General features: G+C 42.0%; 1 protein-coding gene across 3 annotated transcripts in view; it reads right to left on the bottom strand.

Moving 5' to 3' along the window:
- IFT52 (intraflagellar transport 52) overlaps nucleotides 1–19,631 on the bottom strand; it is a 492,806-nt gene that overhangs the window by 91,761 nt on the left and 381,414 nt on the right. For all 3 annotated transcript variants that reach the window (XM_069243757.1, XM_069243756.1, XM_069243758.1), the window contains one exon: nucleotides 10,258–10,403. In XM_069243757.1, coding sequence (XP_069099858.1) covers nucleotides 10,258–10,403 — 146 coding nt within the window. The remainder of the gene's footprint in view (nucleotides 1–10,257; nucleotides 10,404–19,631) is intronic.

Genomic DNA, 19,631 nt, shown 5'->3' with positions numbered 1-19,631 from the left:
AGCCATTTCTGTCTACGTTTTCTTCTGTAACTTTTTCCATCTATAGTAGATTTTTTAAATCAATATATCGTTACGTCTGCTGGACTCGTCTGGTTAAGGAGGTATGTAGGGCTTGTAGGTTCATCAAGAAACCAAGCTACCCAGAGCCAATAAATGAGCTGGACGTGGCAATGGATTTTCATTGTATACCGGATATACAGCAATTCATTTGGTAAAATATAAAGAGTGAAAAATTGGTATTGAGGAAACCTATGTATCTCTATAATAATGGGCACAGGATATGGGACTTTAGAAGCAGTGGTTACTTGCACATCTTTGAATTTGGGGGTCCCCATACTACAATGTGAATTATAGGGCATTTCTCAAAAATTACTTCTTTCTTACACGCTGTCTTACATTTGAAAGGCAGAAATGTAGAGAATGATAAATGGCAATAATACTTGTTCTTCTATTCTATTCCTCATATTTTGCTGCTGCAAAGGTCTGGAATCTGAGGGGAGCCACAAACTTCCTTCCACTCAGCATTCCCCAAGTCTCCTAATAAAATGGTACCTCACTTGTGTGGGTAGGCCTAGTGCCGGCGACAGGAAATGCCCCAAAACACAATGTGGGCATATCACATTTTTCCAATGAAAATGGAAGTTTGTTTTTGCAAAGTGCCTAGCTGTGTATTTTAGCTACTAGCTCAGCCAGCACCTAGGGAAACCTAGCAAACCAATACATGTTTGCAAAATAGATACCTAGGGGAATCCAGGATGGGTTAACTTGTGGGGCTCTCACTGGGTTCAGTCACCCAGAATCCTTTGCAAACCTCAAAATTTGGCTTAAAACTCCTTTTCCTCACATTTCGGTGCTGCAAACGTCTGGAATATGAGGGGAGCCACAAACTACCCTCAACCCAGCATTCCCCTAAGACTCCCGATAAAAATGGTACCTCACTTGTGTAGGTAGGCCTAGTGCCCATGACAGAGAAGGGCCCAAAACACAACATGGATGCATCAAATTATCTATGCGTTTTTAGTCCTCAGCTCGGGAGCCATCTAGGGAAACCTACCAAATCCAGACATTTCTGAAAGCTAGAAATCCGAGGTATTCCAGGGAGGTGTGACTTACATGGATCCCCCAGCATTTTCTTATCCAGAATCCCCTGCAAACCTCAAATTTAGCTTTAAAAAAAAAATCACATTTCAGTGTGGGATCACCACACCGGTGCAAATTTCCTACCACCCAGCGTTCCGCTCAGTCTCCTGATAAAAATGATACCTCACAAGTGCCTGTGGCTGGGAAGGGCCAAAAATTGTAGCAATTGAGGGGGAACCAAAGAGGGTCCAAAAGGGCAGTTTTTTCCCCAGACGTTGTTAGGCTGACAAGTGGGGCAGAATTTTTATCTGCATAGATGCAACAATGCTGAGTGGTAGGCATTTTGTGAATTCCTGCAGATTCCAGAAGGTTCCATCACAAAAAAGTAGGGAAAATGAGTGATTTCATGCGAAGTTGGAGGTTTGCAGGACATTGTGGGTAAGAAAATGGTGTGGAGTGCATGTGAAGCACACAACCCTGTACTCACCCATATGTTTAGTTTTCAAATGTCTAGGTCTGCTACATTTTTCTAGGTGGAAGCGTACCAAAGTCCAAAAAGTGCAGCTGTTCACCATTCCAAGTGGGACAATATTGGGAGTTAGCCAAGCTCTCTTGGCCCATACGTAAAATCAAAACACAAAACAGTCAAATATCCTCTTGCGCCTGCCATTGGGATGAGACTCTTTCGGTTGCAGAGGGGGCGGAAAGACTGTTACCCCTTCAGTTGGAGTGGGGAGAATAACCATGCCCGTAGAGGTTGGTGGGCCCACCACTCTATTTTTAATCCTGGCATCTAGTGGGCTTTCTGCCCCCCACCAGGGTTAGATCGGGGGTAATTACCCCATCTGGCCCCCAGTGGACAGAACAACTTGGTCCCCATTTATTGGGGTGGGGGTTTGGCCATACCCCCACTTTCTTTTAATTAAAAAAATCCTTTGTATCTAGTGGGCTTTTTGCCCCCTTGGGGGGCAGATGGGCCTTACACAAATAGGAAAGAAATGGCCAAAACGAATGCCCCCACACCCCCACAGGGGAGCGACCCTTGCCCAAGGGGCCACCCCCCACAAACAAAACACACACACACACAACAATCCCTGGTGCCTACGTAGTGTCTGCCTCCCTTGGGGGCAGATGGGCCTAATAAAAATAGGGTGATCTGCCCCCAATGGGGAAAGAAATGGCTGACAGTAATGTGCCCTTGCCCAAGTGGTCGCCCCCCCCCCAAAAAAAAAAACACACACACACACAATCCCAGGTTCCTAAGGGGTTTCTGCCCCTCTTGGGGCAGATGGGCATAATCAAAATAGCCCGGTCTGCCCCCAAAGGGGAGGCAGAAATGGCCAACAGAAATGGGCCGCACCCCCAAACAAAACACACACACCACAATCCCTGGTGCCCCTTGGGGACAGATGGGCCTACAAAGATAGGGTGACCTTCCCCCAAGGGGGGCATAAATGGCCTAAAATAATATGCCCCCGAGGAGAGCGACCCTTGTCTAAGGGGTCCCTCCCCTTATGTAAAATAAAAAATTTAATAAAAAAAATCCCTGGTGTCTAGTGGTTTCTGCCCCCTTGGGGGCAGATGGGCCAAATAATAATAGGGCGATGTAACCCAAAGGGGGGAATAAATTACCCAGGGAGTGCGACTCCTGCCTAAGTGGCGGTCCCCTTATGTAAAATAAAAAATAAAAAATAAATCCCTGGTGTCTAGTGCACATTCCTGTTGCAGGACTTTTCTTTCCTTCGATTCCTCTCTGACCTTCCTGAGGAGAAACAAATCTATTTCTTCCAGTGCGTCGGGGCAACCTCTGAAGACCTCAGTGCGCGTTGACGTCATCAGATGTCACGAGGGGTCAGGGGCAGCAGCGGAAGCACTTCTGCTGCCATCCCTGCTAGGGGGTGTGGGTTGGTGGCCCACAGAGGAAACACTAGCGCTCCCTCCATGGGTCAGTGCCAAGACGTAACTGTTACATCCGTGGCACTGAAGGGGTTAATATCACATTGTGTTAACACAAAAGCATACTCTGCATGGAATTTAGTGATACATGAATCAAATGCATACTTCATTATGTAGTGAAGACATAAATACAAGCACAAGAGTACATCCGGGCTATCAGATGACAGGCGCACTGCACAGTTAAAATAATTCTAAACCAAGATGTAAACCACAAAAGGAGCTGAAGGGTTGATTTTTTTTCCCCACTCATGCAAACACTCAAATGGTCATTTTCGCCAGCCAGAGATAAATATATCAATATCGCCAATAGCATGACCTAAAATCCGAGCAGGATAGAGCAGTAAAGTATGAGGCACTAAAACATTTTCCACCGGTGATTTGATGGGTGTGTAAATTAAATGCTGTGTTATTATTTGTGTCTTCTCTAATGATGGTTAGTGACTACAGCCTAAGTGAGGCTGAAACAACTTACTAGAGGCCTGTCTGCTGCCGTGTGCTGTCTTCACCATCCCTAAATGTAAGCCCTTTAGCCCATAGTGAGCCAGAAAAAGCCCTGCTCCATGAAGCTCGCCTCCGGTTAGTCCTAGTTTGCAGACGTTTCTTTTGTAGATAGGGACTATTCTCAGAGTGAATTAGCGCTCACAAAAAAAGCTGTATTGTGGAAAGGATTGGAACAAAATAAAACAACTCTCAAAGTGAATGTGACACTGGATCAAAAGAGGAGGACAGCTAAGGAAGCTGTGGGGGAGAAGCGAGGTGTGAGCTGGGAAGAGGCTGCAAGACCACGGGGAGGAGATAGACTGCATGCAGATGCACTCATATGAAGTAGTCATTCGTGAATTTTAAAAAAAAAGTACCTGTGGCATGGAAAGAGACTGGCCTATAGCAAATAGCAGTGACCAGAAGAAGAACTTGGTCCGGAATCCACCAGACGGCATGGACAGCAGGACAGCAAAGCAGCAGAGAGCATGCAATGAAATCAAACTGCGTGCTGGCCAATCAGAAACACGTAAATGAGATCAACGTTGGACTAAGCCAATGATAAGTCCAGGTAAGTAAGGGCCTGGTTCCAAGCCCCTTTAGTATATTTTTTTAAGCCACAAAAGGTTTCACAAGCAGAGCGCAATCAGGCATGTGCAGGTGAAACCTAAAAAGGGAATCCGCAGAAGTGTTAATCAGGAAACATGTTAACTCTGATCAGATTTCCACCACAAAAGCGTTGAGTATGTCAAAATCCCACCCAATCCCAGTTACTGCTTTAGAATTTAGTTCTGGTAAGTGACTTAGTGTTTCTTCTTCCAAAGCTTTGCAACAGGACTCTTTCGCTTCAATTCTGGACAAATTAAATGTTTTGATATACTTGTTGCAAAAATATTCTGCATGGGAATCTACAGTGACCCAAGCTAATATACAGAGGTGGGGTCCACATTTAAGGGAAATCACCCTGGTAATATAAGCTGTTCACACCTGAGCTCAGACCAGGGCACTGTATTCCTCACTATTTACCTCACAAGTAGAACACAACTAACCTGCAATACCATACCCCCGTCCATCTACCCCCACCCCATGTGCACCCTTTATGTCATTATCCTGGAAAATGTCACATGGTGAGATGGACAGAGTTAAGGAATAGGGTACCACACTGGCTTAAGAAGTATTCTGGCTGGCCACAAGGCTTTTTTGATGAGATCAACATGGTGAGAAGGGTACCTTGAATAGGCTATGGCGTTAAAACTTCCCCGGGGGATTATGTGGTCATGAATTTTACAAGTCTCAACCTGGTTGGTAATTTATTCCACAGGGCACACTGTGTGGGCTCTACTCCTAGCACTATTAAGGCTGTGCCTTTACTAACTATTTTTCTAAAGTGTGATATGTTCCAACAGTGTAAGGCCACCTGTCCCTGCCCGAGCAGTCCATATGCTGGTCTTAACATTCTCATTAGTCACGCCTTTGATCCACTCAAGATGCAGATTAAACTGACGGACCTTTTAACTTGGAATACTGTAGCTTTACTCTCAAAACTCGACAATCAAGATTGGCTAGCCTTTATCACAGCTTTTAATTGATCTGTTGCCAAGAGACTTGGCACACAGACAATGTCCATATCAATGGATTTGACACTTTTTGTAACCATGCCGTACACTCTTCTACGTGTAGAGCTATAGGAAGGCTGACTGTGTTAGTGACAGTTTACCTATTAGATATCCACACAAGGTTACTATCTGCCACACCTTATGATCAAATGTTACTGTTAAACTTTAGAGGGGAGGTTAAGGGGGAAGATGCATAAGTTGTTGTTCATTTTTTTATCACAATATTTTTTACCACTCAAGTATGCATGTTGCTTAATCCTTAGAGTTCGATATTGGCAAGCAGCGGAAAACATTTCAAACCCCATTACCAATCATGTGGGTGGGTGATTTTAATGTTGCGGTTTGCAAATTTGACATTTAAAAGGTCTGTGGTTTTACTGAAATGAAAGGGGTAGGCTTGTGCACTTCAGGCATGACTTATATCATTAATGTCATTAATCTTTAAACACCCTAACCATGAAATACAGCTTATGCTTCCCTTACCAAGATTATATCGTCCCTGAGGTTCTCAGGACCCTAACATTCACAGGGAAAGGATTGGGAAGCAGCAATTATTTTATTTAACTTTCACTGTCCATATGTATATTGGTGCAAATTTTAAAATTAGCCCCAGGTCCGTAAGTGAGCATAGCCCCTTTTACTCATTATTTCTATTTGTGCGAAATGTAAGGAGGAGAAGGAATTGGCAATAAAATATTCAGTAAAAACCAAGGAATTAGATTGAAATGGGGGCAAATTAATCCTTCTAGGCTACTGGTTTACGTACTGCTCAATGTAGGCAGTGATTTTGAGAAATGCTCCTCATAGTTTGCTCTTTCCAATCTCACCGCACTAGCCTCAGACTTACTGTCACAAAACAACATTAACAGAGACGAGGTTGGTTTACTCATGTTTGTTCCTGTGCCCCTAAACAATCCTTAGCAACTCTTAGAAAGGTATGAAGATCTAGGATGAAATGAAGAGTATTTACGCTTTATCAGAACACAATAAAAAAAAGACCAAGGATGAGATTAGGGCACTAGCCAAGGAAGAGTTTGATGATGCTGCTAAACGTAAGGACAACAGAGCTTTTTTGAGGGTGGTAAATGCACCATATTTTAGTAATAACATCTCATCTCCCTTGGACACCAGATTCCCTGCTGATAAATGGGTGGAACACTTAACACATGTTTAACCCAAGAGATTGTCAGGGTATATTGATATCACAGGCAATAGTGGTTGACACTGAGGGGCTAGCACACTTTTCTGATTCGATCCAGGTAGTTATAAATGCCCCATTGACTAGCCAATCGGGCAAGGGCCTGGGATTGGATGGAGTACCAGTCAATCTTTTTAAATCCAATTTTGCTTTATTGGCCCCACTGCTGTCAAATGTGATCCGAGCTGCAATAAAAGGCCCCATTGCACAATCTTGGATAGAGGCAAACATTTTAACTATTTTTAAAAAGGGAGACAAGAACCTCGCTACCCGTTACTGCCCATTATCAGTTCTCAACTTAAAGCTGAAATTATTGGACAGTCTTGTTTGCTAGGCAGGAGGCCTGAGCTGAAGAAAATGGGTCCCTTTCTGAGACCCAATATATTTTTTTTCTAGGGATTGGGCACAGTTGAGCAGTGCCCCAGTCTTCACTTTCTAATGGGGAAATACATCAAAGCTAAAAATGAACCCTTACATATGGGTTGCGTGGAATTAACCAAAGATATTAACTACTGACCTATTCAAATTATGGCAGCTAATGGAATTAATTGGGGTTGAGAACCCCCTAATTGATGTACCCAAGAGATTACATCGTGATACGTCTGCAAGAGTTCACTATGGTATTAAGGGTCTTGTACAGATAAGAGTGGTCTGTCAAGAAGAAGGGATAAAAAGGGGTGTGTTTTGGCACACTTTCTATTTTCTTTATATATTTGTGTTCTGGAAAAGTTTCTAATTATCCTAGGGAAAGACTGTCTTTGGTTTGGAAGATGACCAGTTCTGTTACTACTGTAGGCAAATGATGTAGTGCTTCTCTATTGGACAACAAATGGCCTCCAATGTTGTTTCCAATGTTTACTGGATGCCTTTGCCTTTTTCATGAATGATATAGATCTGACTAAAAGATATGTTATGACGTGTGACTCAAAAGCAACCAAAACTTAGCTAACAAAGAACTAGGGAGGGTTAAACTGTTTTCTTATCTGGTCATTCCTTATGCTTCATTGGTAGACTGGAGACATTTGCTTATAACAAGAACCCAAAAGCTGTTAAGTTCCACCAAGGTTGCACTCAGATTTGCATTCAAACTAGGAGCCAAACCAATCAAAGCTCTGATGGAGATATATAAATCTAAATGCATCTTCGTATGCACCTTTTGGGTCGGATTCTGAGGCAACGTTTTGGAGCCCCTTCACAGGGCTGAGAAGAACTTTATATGTCGCCTATTGGCTGTGTTGAAATTCTGTTCCCAATTCCATCTGCCAATCTGAGACTGTCCTACCCTACCTCACTGACATTGTAAAAGTTCAACTGATGCTGTTGTGGAAGTCAATATGAGCACAATCTGAAAAAACGGTTCTCCAAGGCTGTTATCAAGCATTGCTTGTTCTTGGATAATATGAAAGCCAGACACAGTCTTAAATTTGTAGAACAAGATTTAGCAGTTTTGGGGGTCCCAGTGTTGTTCGCACACCCTAAGCTTATTAGCGGGCCTACTGCATTAAGAGTGAAGCACTTATTTTAGGAATATCAAAAGGCTAAACAAAATGAAAGTCTGAGTAAGGGGTGAAGTTACTGGTACTGCCACAAGGCCCTGAACTGGACTTACTGTCTGTTCATAATGTCCAGTATAGATTTTACTTAATGTGCCCTAGTTTGAACACTACTTTATCATTTGTCATTTGTCATTTTTTCTGTGACTGGTACCTGGCTTCATAATTTGTCAGCCTGCCGTTGTGATAACGTGTCACACAAAAAAGTATTTCCCACATTATGGTATTTTGCATACTGAACAGCTCTTCACAGAGAAGGTTCCTGGTTCCGTTTTTTAAAGCTTTTAACATAAGGCAGCATACATTGTTTTATTCAACAGCTTCACTCAGAAGTCATTTGACAGCAGGTATCAATTTTTATACACTTAGGCCGCCCGCCAAGCGGCCGCAAACCCGCCAGCCGCATTTCAACATCCCCGCTGGGCCGGTGGGGATGTCGGCTGTAACATTGCAGCCGGCTCCTAATGGAGCCGGCAGTGTTGCTGTCGTGCGAAGGGTGCAGCTGAACCCTTCGCGCTATTCACTTTCTGCTGTGCAGACAGTGAAAAGCAGGGTGGGGCTGTGCCTGGGGGCCCCTGCACTGCTCATGCCAAGTGCATGCGCAGTGCAGGGGCCCCGCCACTCCCCTTCACGCCAACCTTTCTATGGCGGTCTCTACAGCCATGGACAGGCTGGCGGGAAGGGGAGTCATAACCCCCACGACAGCGCGCTGCCCTTGCGGATTATAACCACCGGGACAAGGTTGGCGGAAAGCCGCCGGTCCCGGCGGTGTGACCGTGGCGATAATATGGCGAATTGTACCGCCAGCCTGTTGGAGGTATGATCGCCAATTCAACTCTGGTGGTCTTTGGCCGCCAGGGTTGTAATGAAGGCCTTAGTCTTGAAAATCCGAAAGCCTTATGAAAATGATCATGTCACATTCATCCCTGAGTAACTGACTGTTATAATTCTGTCATCAATGTTTGTACAGTCGGGCTCAAATGGCTTATCAGCAGAATAAAGATTTTATGACTGGCTACCATAGGAAGCATTTCTGCTTAAAATAATCTTTACTTTTTACACTTCATTTATTTCTTGATGATATTTATGTAGCATAAGCCTAATGAGGCGGTGCCTTCACATGAAAGACGTGTATAACAGTGGTCAGAAATACAGACTATACAACAGAGATCTACATATAATGAGCAATTGAGGTCTAGTGATGAGGAAACGAAGGTCAATATCGTAAAATATTGTACAGTAAATTGGAGGGAAATATTTTCGCAATAGCATTACTATAATAGGTCATGTAGGAAGAAAGCATGGTGTGTGTGGAGGGTATGACTGTGACAAGTTCATTAAAAGCACAATGTAGGTAAGTGTTGTAGGAAAAATGGCTGGTAGTGATGGGGAACATATCAAACCTACAGCAACTATTAAAACATATGTTTTAGGTAACCACTCTATTGTCTCCAGCTAGGTCAAAATAAAATACTGACTCCAAAGCACTTTTTTGCAGTTTACAAGGCTTTGTAATTATTTCTGAATAGAAATTCCAATTAAGCCCTGCTGTTGCACTCCATGCAACTGTATTGTATAGTAACTGTTCACTTCTGCAACGTTAAACAGGGCAGTCACACACTCTCCTGAGACTGAACTTGCAACCAATTCGTTTTATTTTACACTACATATGTCAATCTAAATTTTGATATTTACTATCAATCAAAGTCATGCTTTCCAAGCATAGGTTTTACAGCTGGTATGGTCTGTCAGCAACAATTTCTCTGCATTGAGAAAATGGATCAACTCTCACAGGTCAATTTGTAGGAATTTCCAGGATCTATCACTTAAAGCTGAAAATATGTTTGGCCACATTAAGAACGCTTTAATCGCAAATGGTACAAACAAGGTTTCTCATATAGAGTTTACAGGAATAACCAGCATAAAACTGGCCAGTTAGGTTGCAAAGTCAAGACCATATCACTTTCTGTGACCTTGGTGAATCAAAAAGGAAACATTCCTTGTATATAAATTGAGCCTGTTCGATATGTGTACACATCAAGAGTGTTTTTACCCGATCTAAATCACATTCAAACAATTATTCCTCACTCATCTTTGAGGACAGAGAGCTACCTTGGTCAAAACTTGAGAGGCCAAGTTGCCAATTATTATACAGTGTATCCTGACAAACCAGCAATGCAGCATACGACAAATGATGAAAAGCAATCAAATGCTCTTTTTTAGTAATTCCTAAAAACTGCCGGTGTATTTTAGCCTTAATGTTCCTTCACATCCCTAGGTTCTTTTCCTACTGGCACTCCTAACACCACCCTACAGTTGAACATAACTCTATGGTCTAGCTCACATGCAGTTTCCTAATAAGACACAATCATACCTGATTCAGCTTTTTGAATTCCACGACCTGGAAGAAGATATATTCTAAGATGTGCTTAGCGTCCTGTTCATCCTTTGGCAGTTTATTTGCCACCCCAAGAATATCGCCACATTTTCGGACGTAAAATTCAAGGTCATCTTCGGTACCTGAAACACAAGTGCAGCAACTATATGAATTATTTTTCTTCTATGATTACAAGGTATTTGGAATATAAAAATCCATCAAAATATTTTATCAAATGTTCTATACTTTCTATATCAAAAGGAGGAGGTTCTAGCAATTGTGGCTCAATTGCTGACAATATCACAAATTAGTTGCAGTACGTACATTGGATACAGTCATACAGCTTAGCAATCATCTGAATTTGACAGGGGAAATATTATCTTGACTTTAAAAAGTATAAAAACAATTCAAATAGAAACATTAATTAGTCGTAAATCTGCATCACAAAAAAAAAAAAAATCAGGACTCACAATTTATCTCAGGAATATGGGTTGTGTCCTGTCGACTATGGCTCATCTCGCTAAACCTGAATTATTATTCTTACTGGCACCGTTTTTTTGTTGTTTTTTTTTTACTAACCCACACTTTTAAACAACTAAAGTTTGGTAATAAGTAGGTGTGGTCTAAAAACACACCAGTAGTAGTAAGTTTATTGCATTTCATTACTTACAGTCATTACAAAAATTGCAATCTAAAGAATAAAATGAAAAGACAACTCAAATATTCAATAAAACACAATGCTATGTGTAGTTTTTAAAACAAGACATGAACCAATGTCTCCTTGGTGGGGGTTGGTGATTTATATCAAGTTCTTAAATCACATATTTAGTTTGTTCAGATAAAATAACTAATTTTGAAATTAAATAGGTGTTGTTCTTGTAATATTAAGTGTTGGAGGTGTCTCACAGATGTGCAGCTAATTTGCTAGATTCCAATTTCAGCTGTCTTCAGATGGCTGGTTATCTTTACAATTATCACAATTGTTCAGTATTGTCAAAAGACTTACTCCTGTTACAGATTTCAATTATATATTTACCCGGGTTATCTCGGTTTTGCAAGTACTGAAGCAGAATTTTAAAACCTCCATACTACTGAATATTCCATTTTTTTTTTCAAAGAACATCAGTTTAAGCAATGTGCAAATTGCTAAGGAATTCTGGGCAACAACAAAATAGGTGTACAATAGATACACCATACAATTAAAATTGGGAGCCACTTGCTCTCCGATTTAACAATATTAAAACCAGTATAAAAAGCATTAGGACAAAAACGTACATAAACAGCTAGGCAAAATAAATACACAATAAAATAATTAGGAAAGCAACTGCCAGTCAAAGAAAATATAATAGAAATGTTAGCATTCCTAGCTAACACTTTAGAAGAGGTAAACCCATGGAACTGGAAAACAAAGCCCCTTAAACTTCAAAGTAAGCATATCAAGTCTGAAGCGGGAAGCAAGTCAAAAGGTGGCCAAACTTTAACGGCCATAGACACAGCACCGTGAGGGAGAACAAGATACAGTTTTAAACACTATGAGAGTTTGAAGCATCTGATTTTGCAACCTACTAACTGAAGCAAGTCCACCCAATCAAACTCTTATCTCAGTGTTTTGTGGAATCCACCATTTATACACTCAGGTAAATAGACAGAACTGTGCTCAAGGATGATAATATTCGGTATACATACATAAGAAGGCTGTAAAACACTTTAATTCTGCAGAAGTAATGAAATTCCTTCCACAAGTACTTATAAGATTTCTCAACTAATGCCTAGAAATCTCGTATGTGAACCTGCTGAGAATGACAGTCAGTAGAGTGCACTGCTGGATTAAGTACTCCTTGTAGAAGTCTTTCTTCATTTAGCTTTAGCAGACACACAGAAACCTAAAAATGTCTCATCTCCTAATCGTTAAGTTGCATGCACAACTGAAGTTAGAAGTGCAAGTTCGGTCCTATGACCGATGAGTTGATTCGTGACCAACTTATTGTGCAGTGCAGGAGTAAAAAAACAAAAAAAAACACACACAAGAGCGTTAATGGGCGGCAAAGAGTCCTTCGCTTAAAGATGCAATTACGATCGTAAAAATTGTGGAGGAGTCAGGTTTATGCATGAGGAAAATCAACAAGAAAGAAAGTGGGGGTGGTGAAGATGAAGTTGCAGTTGTATCAAAAAAAATGTTCTTCCCAAATACAGCAGTTAAACATCAAGCAGATTAACAAAGAAAAAAGTCGTCCAGGTTATGCTCAAGGTGTGGGAGCTCAGCACACAGTAGTGATGCCAAGTGGTGTTTCTCTATTAACGAAGATTGTAGGAAGTGTGGTCGCAAGGGACACTTTGCTCAAATGTGCAAGGATGGATACATGTCACGTGTGGCTGTAGCAGATCAAGCAGAAGAAAGGTTTGTTGAAGACTGTGTTCGTAAAGTACAACCTACTGTGATGGGGAAAGGAAGAGAAACTAGACTAAAGGGAATTTTTACAGTTGCTGACAAGGACGTGGAACTAATGGCTGACTGGCTCATTATATACCATTATACCAAAAACAATGAGGGTTGAGAAGTCGCCTGAATGTACATTGTTACCTTAGAACATCAATCCGAGAAGTTATCAAGGATTAGAGATCAATGTTTTTGGTTACTTTGTGTCTCTTATAGAATTTGGTTCTCAGAGTTTGTGCACCACCTATACTGGGGTGGGAACAGCAATATGATTTACATATTGTGATTAATCCACATTTTGATGACACAATTTTAGTAGTGGAGGATCTGTGCTTTGAAGAGTTCCTGAATGAAGCCAAAGATGTTTTTGATGAAAAATTGGGGGAGTTGAAAGGGTATGTCCGTAAAATAATACTACAAGAAGTTGCTGTTGCAATGAAACACAAAGTGAGACGGGTACAGGTGGTAGTAAAAGTAAAACAAAATGTTAGATGACTTGATGGATCAAGGTATAATTGAACCAGTTTAAGCCTCACCATGGGTTTCTCTAGTGGTTATAAAAAAAATAAAAAAATAAAGAGATGGAAAGCTTTGCTTCTGTGTGGATTTGTGCAGTTTAAATCAGTTTGTGGTCACAGACACATTTCCTCTTCCAAACATTAATGAACTCTTGTCTCAATTTATATGTGGCAGGTATTTTTCTAAATTAGATCTGAAGAGTGCATATAATCAGATAAAACCACATGAAGAATCTTGTGCATTCACAGCTTTCATAACAATGGAGAGCACGTTCCAGTTCACCAGAATACCGTTTGGCTTGTCTTCAGCTGCGAGTGTGTTCCAAAGGGTCATGTCAAATTTATTTAAAGGGGTACAGAACGTGACTTACTTCCAGGATGACATTTTGATTTTTGGCCAAACTATAAAAGAACATAATGTGGTGATTAGGTCAGTGTTAAATAGTCTTAGGGAAGCTGGTTTGACCTTGAGGAGAGACAAGTGTAAATTCTTGGTGGAGGAAATTGATTATCTGAGTCTAACTGTTCCAGGGGAGGGGTTCAGACCTAAGGAAGATTTGTTAATAACTATTAGGTCTGCAACAATTCCACGTGACAAAGATCAATTGCGTACATTCATGGGCCTCATAGAGTATTATAATAAGTTTGTTGAGAATTTTGCTCAAAAGACAGAAAGTTTAAGAATGTTGCTGAGGAAGGGGTACAACTTTAAATGAGAAATGAACAACAAATTGTGTTTGATTGTGTGAGGAAGGACATCTGTGAAGCTGGTATTTTGTCACCCTTCGATCCCCGTCTTAAGACTATTTTGACAGTTGATGCTGGTGCTTGTGGTTTAGGAGCAGTACTGTCACAAGTACGTAAAGGAAAAGAAGCAACAGTGGCTTTTGCTTTGCACTCTGACGGCTTGTGGACAGAATTATTCTGTGATAGAGCATGAAGCATTGGCTCCGGTGTGGTCTGTCGAATATTTTAGGACCATTCTTTGGGGCATAGAAGTTACATTACGTTCTGACCATAAACCGTTACTCAAGGTTTTGAGTCCTGGGGGAGCAGGTAAAGGGTCTATTAGGCTAGCAAGGTTAGCTGCTAGACTTCAAGAATATCGGTTTAAGATGAAACATATTCCAGGCTGGGGGAATGCACAAGCAGACTGTCTTTCTAGGCTACCTTTGGACTGGGAGTGTGCAGACAAGACGAACGATATGCACAAGGAACAAGAAGGGGCAGTAGCTTGGTTGAGCGGCACTGAAGAATGGGGTGCACATACTTTCTCTACAAAAAGAACGGAGGACTTCTATGGAGGAGGACTCCATTCTCAAGGTTGTGGTACATATAATTGCAGAAGGGAAGGGGAGAGAGAGTACAGTTATTCCATCTCTAAGACCTTATTTAAAACTGGTGAATGAGTTGTCAGTGGTGGATGAAAATTGGTCTATGAGAAATGATAAGTTTATTCCACCAGAGGATTTAAGGAAAAGGATATTTATTTTGCAGCATGAGGGTCATCTGGGTCAAACCATGACTAAGAAAAGGATCAGGGAGAAACTTTGGTGGCCGGGAATGGATGACATGATTTCCAAATGGGTGACAGATTGCACGACAAGTAAAGAAAGTGAGAAAAGAATGAAGACTGGTGTGAAATGTTTACAAGGCCATACTGAATATCTGGGGCTACCGTGGGGTGCTGGGTGCGCAGATTTTATTGGCTCCATTAAAGGTCTAAGAAACAAGTGAAGAAATGCTTTGGTCATGGTTGATGTCCTCTCAAGATGAGTTGTTGTAAATATTTTTACAAGAGATCAGCACTAGGCGTACCATTGAGATATTGAGGGAAGTGTTTCAGAAGGAAGGTATCCCTCGGGTGCTAATAACTGATAATGGTACCCAGCTTACGTCTCATAAGATGAAGTTTTTGGAAATGTGTGGTATCATACAGTGGTGTACACCGTTCTACAATCCACAAGCCAATGGAATGGTGGAAAGGATCAATTGATTAGTTAAAGGCACTATTCTGACAGCCATTCAAATTGGTATGGATGTAAAGAAAATGGTGGACGAAATGGTGTGGGCTCATCGCACCACAGTGAACAAAACCAAAGATACATCTCTTTTTGAGAGGAAGACAACAGGGAAGATCAAGCATGGTAGAATTTCTGGAGGGCTTTCTAAATTTTGGGGCCCATTCAGAGTGAAGACGGTGAGAGAGAATTATGTGGAGTTAGAGAATGGCAATAAAGGCAGTGTTATACCAAAGAGGGAGTGAAGGTGTTGTAGAAGTGAAACGCAACTCTCCTTTTCCCGGTTACAACAGTTTTATGTTAAGGAGTGATGAGGATTTGGTTGGTGGATCTGAAGGCAAGGTGTGTGAGGGTGTAGTGAAACAGGGGGGGGGGGTGAACTGGTGGCAAGAAGTGCAGATCATGTACAAGAGGGTGCAGAGCACTTACCACTAGATGGTGTGGCAAGTGGATGTCGCGTTCGTGGAGTTCGTAGACCACCATGGTATTTGCAAGATTACGTACAACATGTTTAAGATTTATGTGTTGGTTATTTGGTGTTTTTCTGCATTTTTATGTGCGTCTTTATGAACGTTTAATTTGTTGATTGGTAAACTAGAAGGGAGGGTGATGTGTTATATCAGTAGCATGGGTTTTTATTTCATTTAATTGTCTGCTAGTTAACGTTCCATTAGAATGGAATGTGGTGTGGCGTTTGTTCTCTCCGTGTCAGATGGAGTGTGCCTGGCTTGGAGGAAGGATTGCGTTTTGTTCCTGTAAATAAACCTGCTATTTCAGGCCAATATATTATCTCTCGGCCTCGTTACTTCATTGCAACGCGACTTTATAATGTTCTCTTCTTTAGCAAATCTCTTCTCTAAACGTAATTTTCCTTCTTCGTACACATCTCCTAAAGGTTGGCCATCATTACTAATTTCAGGTAACTATTTGAAAATATGGTGTGCTTTCTAGTCAATAGTGCTCAATAGCAGTGCTTTTTTCCTGTGTGCCCAAAACGTTTGACAGTCTAATGCTACTAAATAGCTTTCAAAAAGATCTATCCACTCTTCCCACAGGACAGATGGTTGAGTCTGCTGATCTAAAAATGTAGTTGGAATATTAATGTACGATGCCATATTAAAAACACTTGCAAAATCTGTGAAAAAGGAAAAACTAAAAACAAATAATGCAGTCTTTATTAAAAAAAACTATTAAAAAAACACTAAAGTCCATTTTTCTTTTCCAGTGCTTATTTGCTGTTAAGGTCCATTCCTGTGACGCTGCTAGGAAGCATAACATACACAGCAAACTGTAGAACTGCACAGTTGTTAAAGACCACACACAGATGGCTGCAGCATTTGCTGCTAAACTCCTTTCTTTAAATGCTGCCTAAAAGCAGTGAAGAAATGCACGGACGTTTGGAGAACAACTTAAATGTCAAACAGACCACAGGCGAGAAACAGTTGAATTGCCAAACACCAGGTGAGTGCTATCAAGCGCTATGAGCGCGAGAATAAAGCGCAAGCACAAGCAAACGGTAAGCGCGTGAAGGCGAAAGTGTAATACTTTAAAAAGACATGCCCCCTTCCCTGTTTCATCTTGGATGTAGCACTGCGTCTCTCCCTGCCAAATCAACCTTGCACAGAGCAGATTTCTGTTCCTCCATCTCTCTTTGCCGAATCAGCCTTCCATCGAATAGATGTCAATTCCTCAATCCAACTGGCATCCAAATGAGCCGTTCCTCCGCAGCCAATGGGACACGCAGGTCCGACAGGAATGCGATTGTCCCACTCTCAGTGCCAAAAATGTATGGCTGGAGCTAAAGGGTGACCACCCGTCCGTAAATTTCACGGACTGTCCGTAATTTCGCCCTGCCGGCCGTTGTCCGTGATGAAAGCTTTAACGGACGGCATTTGTCCGTAATTTTAGCTTTCACCTAAAGGGCAACGGAGGCAGCGCGAAATTACGGGCAGAGGAGTCTCCCCAGCTGGGCTGGAGGCAGGGGGTCTCCTGTGCTCTGAGGGAGGGAGGGGCAAACAGATAAGAAAAGGCCTTCTTGCCAGGGGGGCTCCTTCCCTAAACACGTGCAAATGTGCCCAACTGGTAAATCCACAAATACAAAGGGGCTTGAAAACCTGCATTGACTTTACTAAAACGAGTCACTTGAAGTTTTCTGGTGGCAAAGATATTTCTTTCAGAGAGGTATTGTAATGGTGTTCCCAGGTGAGCTGTGGAGTGTGTGGTTTTAATGGAGTGTTATACATTTTTTTATCACTAGGTATAAACTGTATATTATTCAAATCTGTATTTGAGAAGCACTTTTTTAAAAATGTAACCGAAATGTATTTGCGCATTTTGTAGCAGCCTTTATTATGATGTAATTGTAATTTTCACAGTTCTTTCAGGTACCTCGGTACCTCATAGTACTAACAAACATTGGCAAAGCCAATAGGTCTCATCTACAAAAGAGTTATTGGCTTTGTTAATGTGTTTTAGCCATTAGCCATGTTATACACCAGAGTAGCTGCTGTTCAGCATGGCTTAAAGTTAGTGGCATAGTGGTGTGGAGTAGAGTAGCATAGGAGCAGTGGCGTAGAGCTCAGTGGTGCAAAGTACAGTGCAGTGGGGTACCGTGCAGTTGTTTTGAGTGCATTAGCGTAGAGTGCAGTGGTTTAGAGTGCAGTGGCATGGGACAGAGTAGAATGGCATAGAGTGCAGTGGAGTAGAGTGGCATACAATAGAGTAGCAGAGAGAGCAGTAGTGTAGAGTGGTGCAGTGGCATAGATTGCAGAGTAGACTCACGTTGCAGGGAGTGCAGTGGCATAGTGTAGAGTGGTGCAGAGTAGGGCAAAGTGCTGTAGAGTGGAGTGATGCAGAGTAGAGTGGCATAGAGTGCAGTGGCATAGAATGCAGTAGTACATAGTACACTGGTGTATAGTACGGTGGTGGAGAGTGCAACACTGCAGAGTAGAGTGTCAGTGCAGTGATGTAGAGTGGAGTAGAGTGGCACAGAGCAGTGGCGTAGAGTACAGTGGTACAGAGTAGAGGGCAGTGGCGTACAGTGCAGTTGTTTAGAGTGCCATTGGCGCAGAGTGCAGTGAGACTACAGACAAGTTATGGGTAAATCACATCCTGTCATTAGGTGTGAGACTGTCACCCACACCATCTGCCCTGCCTCTTTAAAAAAAAATAGGTTGAAGGTCCATGGCGGTTGGGGTAAGCCAGATGTTTTTGTTCAATTTGTTTAAAATTACATAAGGTTAATTACCTTAATGTTTCCCAAACTGTTTGCCAGGGGTTTTGAAATGTTCAGAAACATAATCAAAATTTTGCTGTTACTTTCTCTTCAGGAAATATCGGGTAGATTTGGGTAGGGGTTTTGGCCTTGCCGTGAAGGGCATTAATTTACTACTGAACAAGGACGTAATGTGACACCTGAATGTAGCACACCAGGAGGCAATCACAAAAGGTCCACAGTGAATAAATAGTGCTGTGTTAAAAAAGAGTACATAAATGCACTGACAACATACTGAGGCATGGCCTCTCTTGCGTGTGTCTGTAAAACTGACGTTTGTTCTTGAATTTTTGTCCTGAATTTTGACCCTTTGTCCTGAATTTTTTACAGCCCTGTCCAGAATTTGCCTCAATGCCAGGTGGCCACCCTACTCGTCGCCAAAATGAAGTAATGAGGCCACACACCAAGAGATATTATATTGGCATGAAATAGCAGGTTTATTTACGGGAACAAAACGCAATCCTTCCACCAAGCCAGCCACATTCCAACTGACTCGGAGAGAACGAACGCCACACCATATTCCATTCTAAAGGAATGTTAACTAGTAATTAAATGAAATAAAAACACACGCTCGGAATGTAACAGCCCCAGACACATACAAACCCAAAAATGTCTCATGTTCTAATCGTTATGTTGCATGCACAACTGAAGTTAAGAGATTACAGGGGAAACCAGGTTGTAGTCCGGTGACTGAACATCCCAGACATTCCAACATTCCACGGAGGTAAATGGGTAAAGGCACGGAACTCTCCAGAAGCTCTGGATGACGTAACACAGCCCACAGATGGAAGGGACATATCTGGGGATGAGACAGGAGCTGAAAGGAATGTGTCTGGGTCGGTGAAGTGTGTCAGAAAAGGGAGGAGCGGACAATGGCAGCACTGGACCAAGAACGACAGAGAAGAAAACGGAGGGAAAAAGGCAGATTAGACAGGCCAAGGAACGCTGAAAGAGACATCGGAGAACCTGCTGTGCACTTTGGTGAAGGAGACAAAGAGGAGTAACCGGAGTCCCACATGTATGTACAGCTGGCCAGGGGAGAAGGCGGACGCTGTGGTACCAAAAACTGCGACCTAGGAGGGTCGCAGCCACAGACAAGGGCTGGGGCAAACAATGTACGG

The sequence above is a fragment of the Pleurodeles waltl genome, chromosome 7, assembly GCF_031143425.1.
Source record: "Pleurodeles waltl isolate 20211129_DDA chromosome 7, aPleWal1.hap1.20221129, whole genome shotgun sequence".
Classification (NCBI taxonomy): Eukaryota; Metazoa; Chordata; class Amphibia; order Caudata; family Salamandridae; genus Pleurodeles; species Pleurodeles waltl.
The sequence above is the reverse complement of the archived record's forward strand: the minus strand, read 5'-3'. Positions and strand labels throughout refer to the sequence as shown.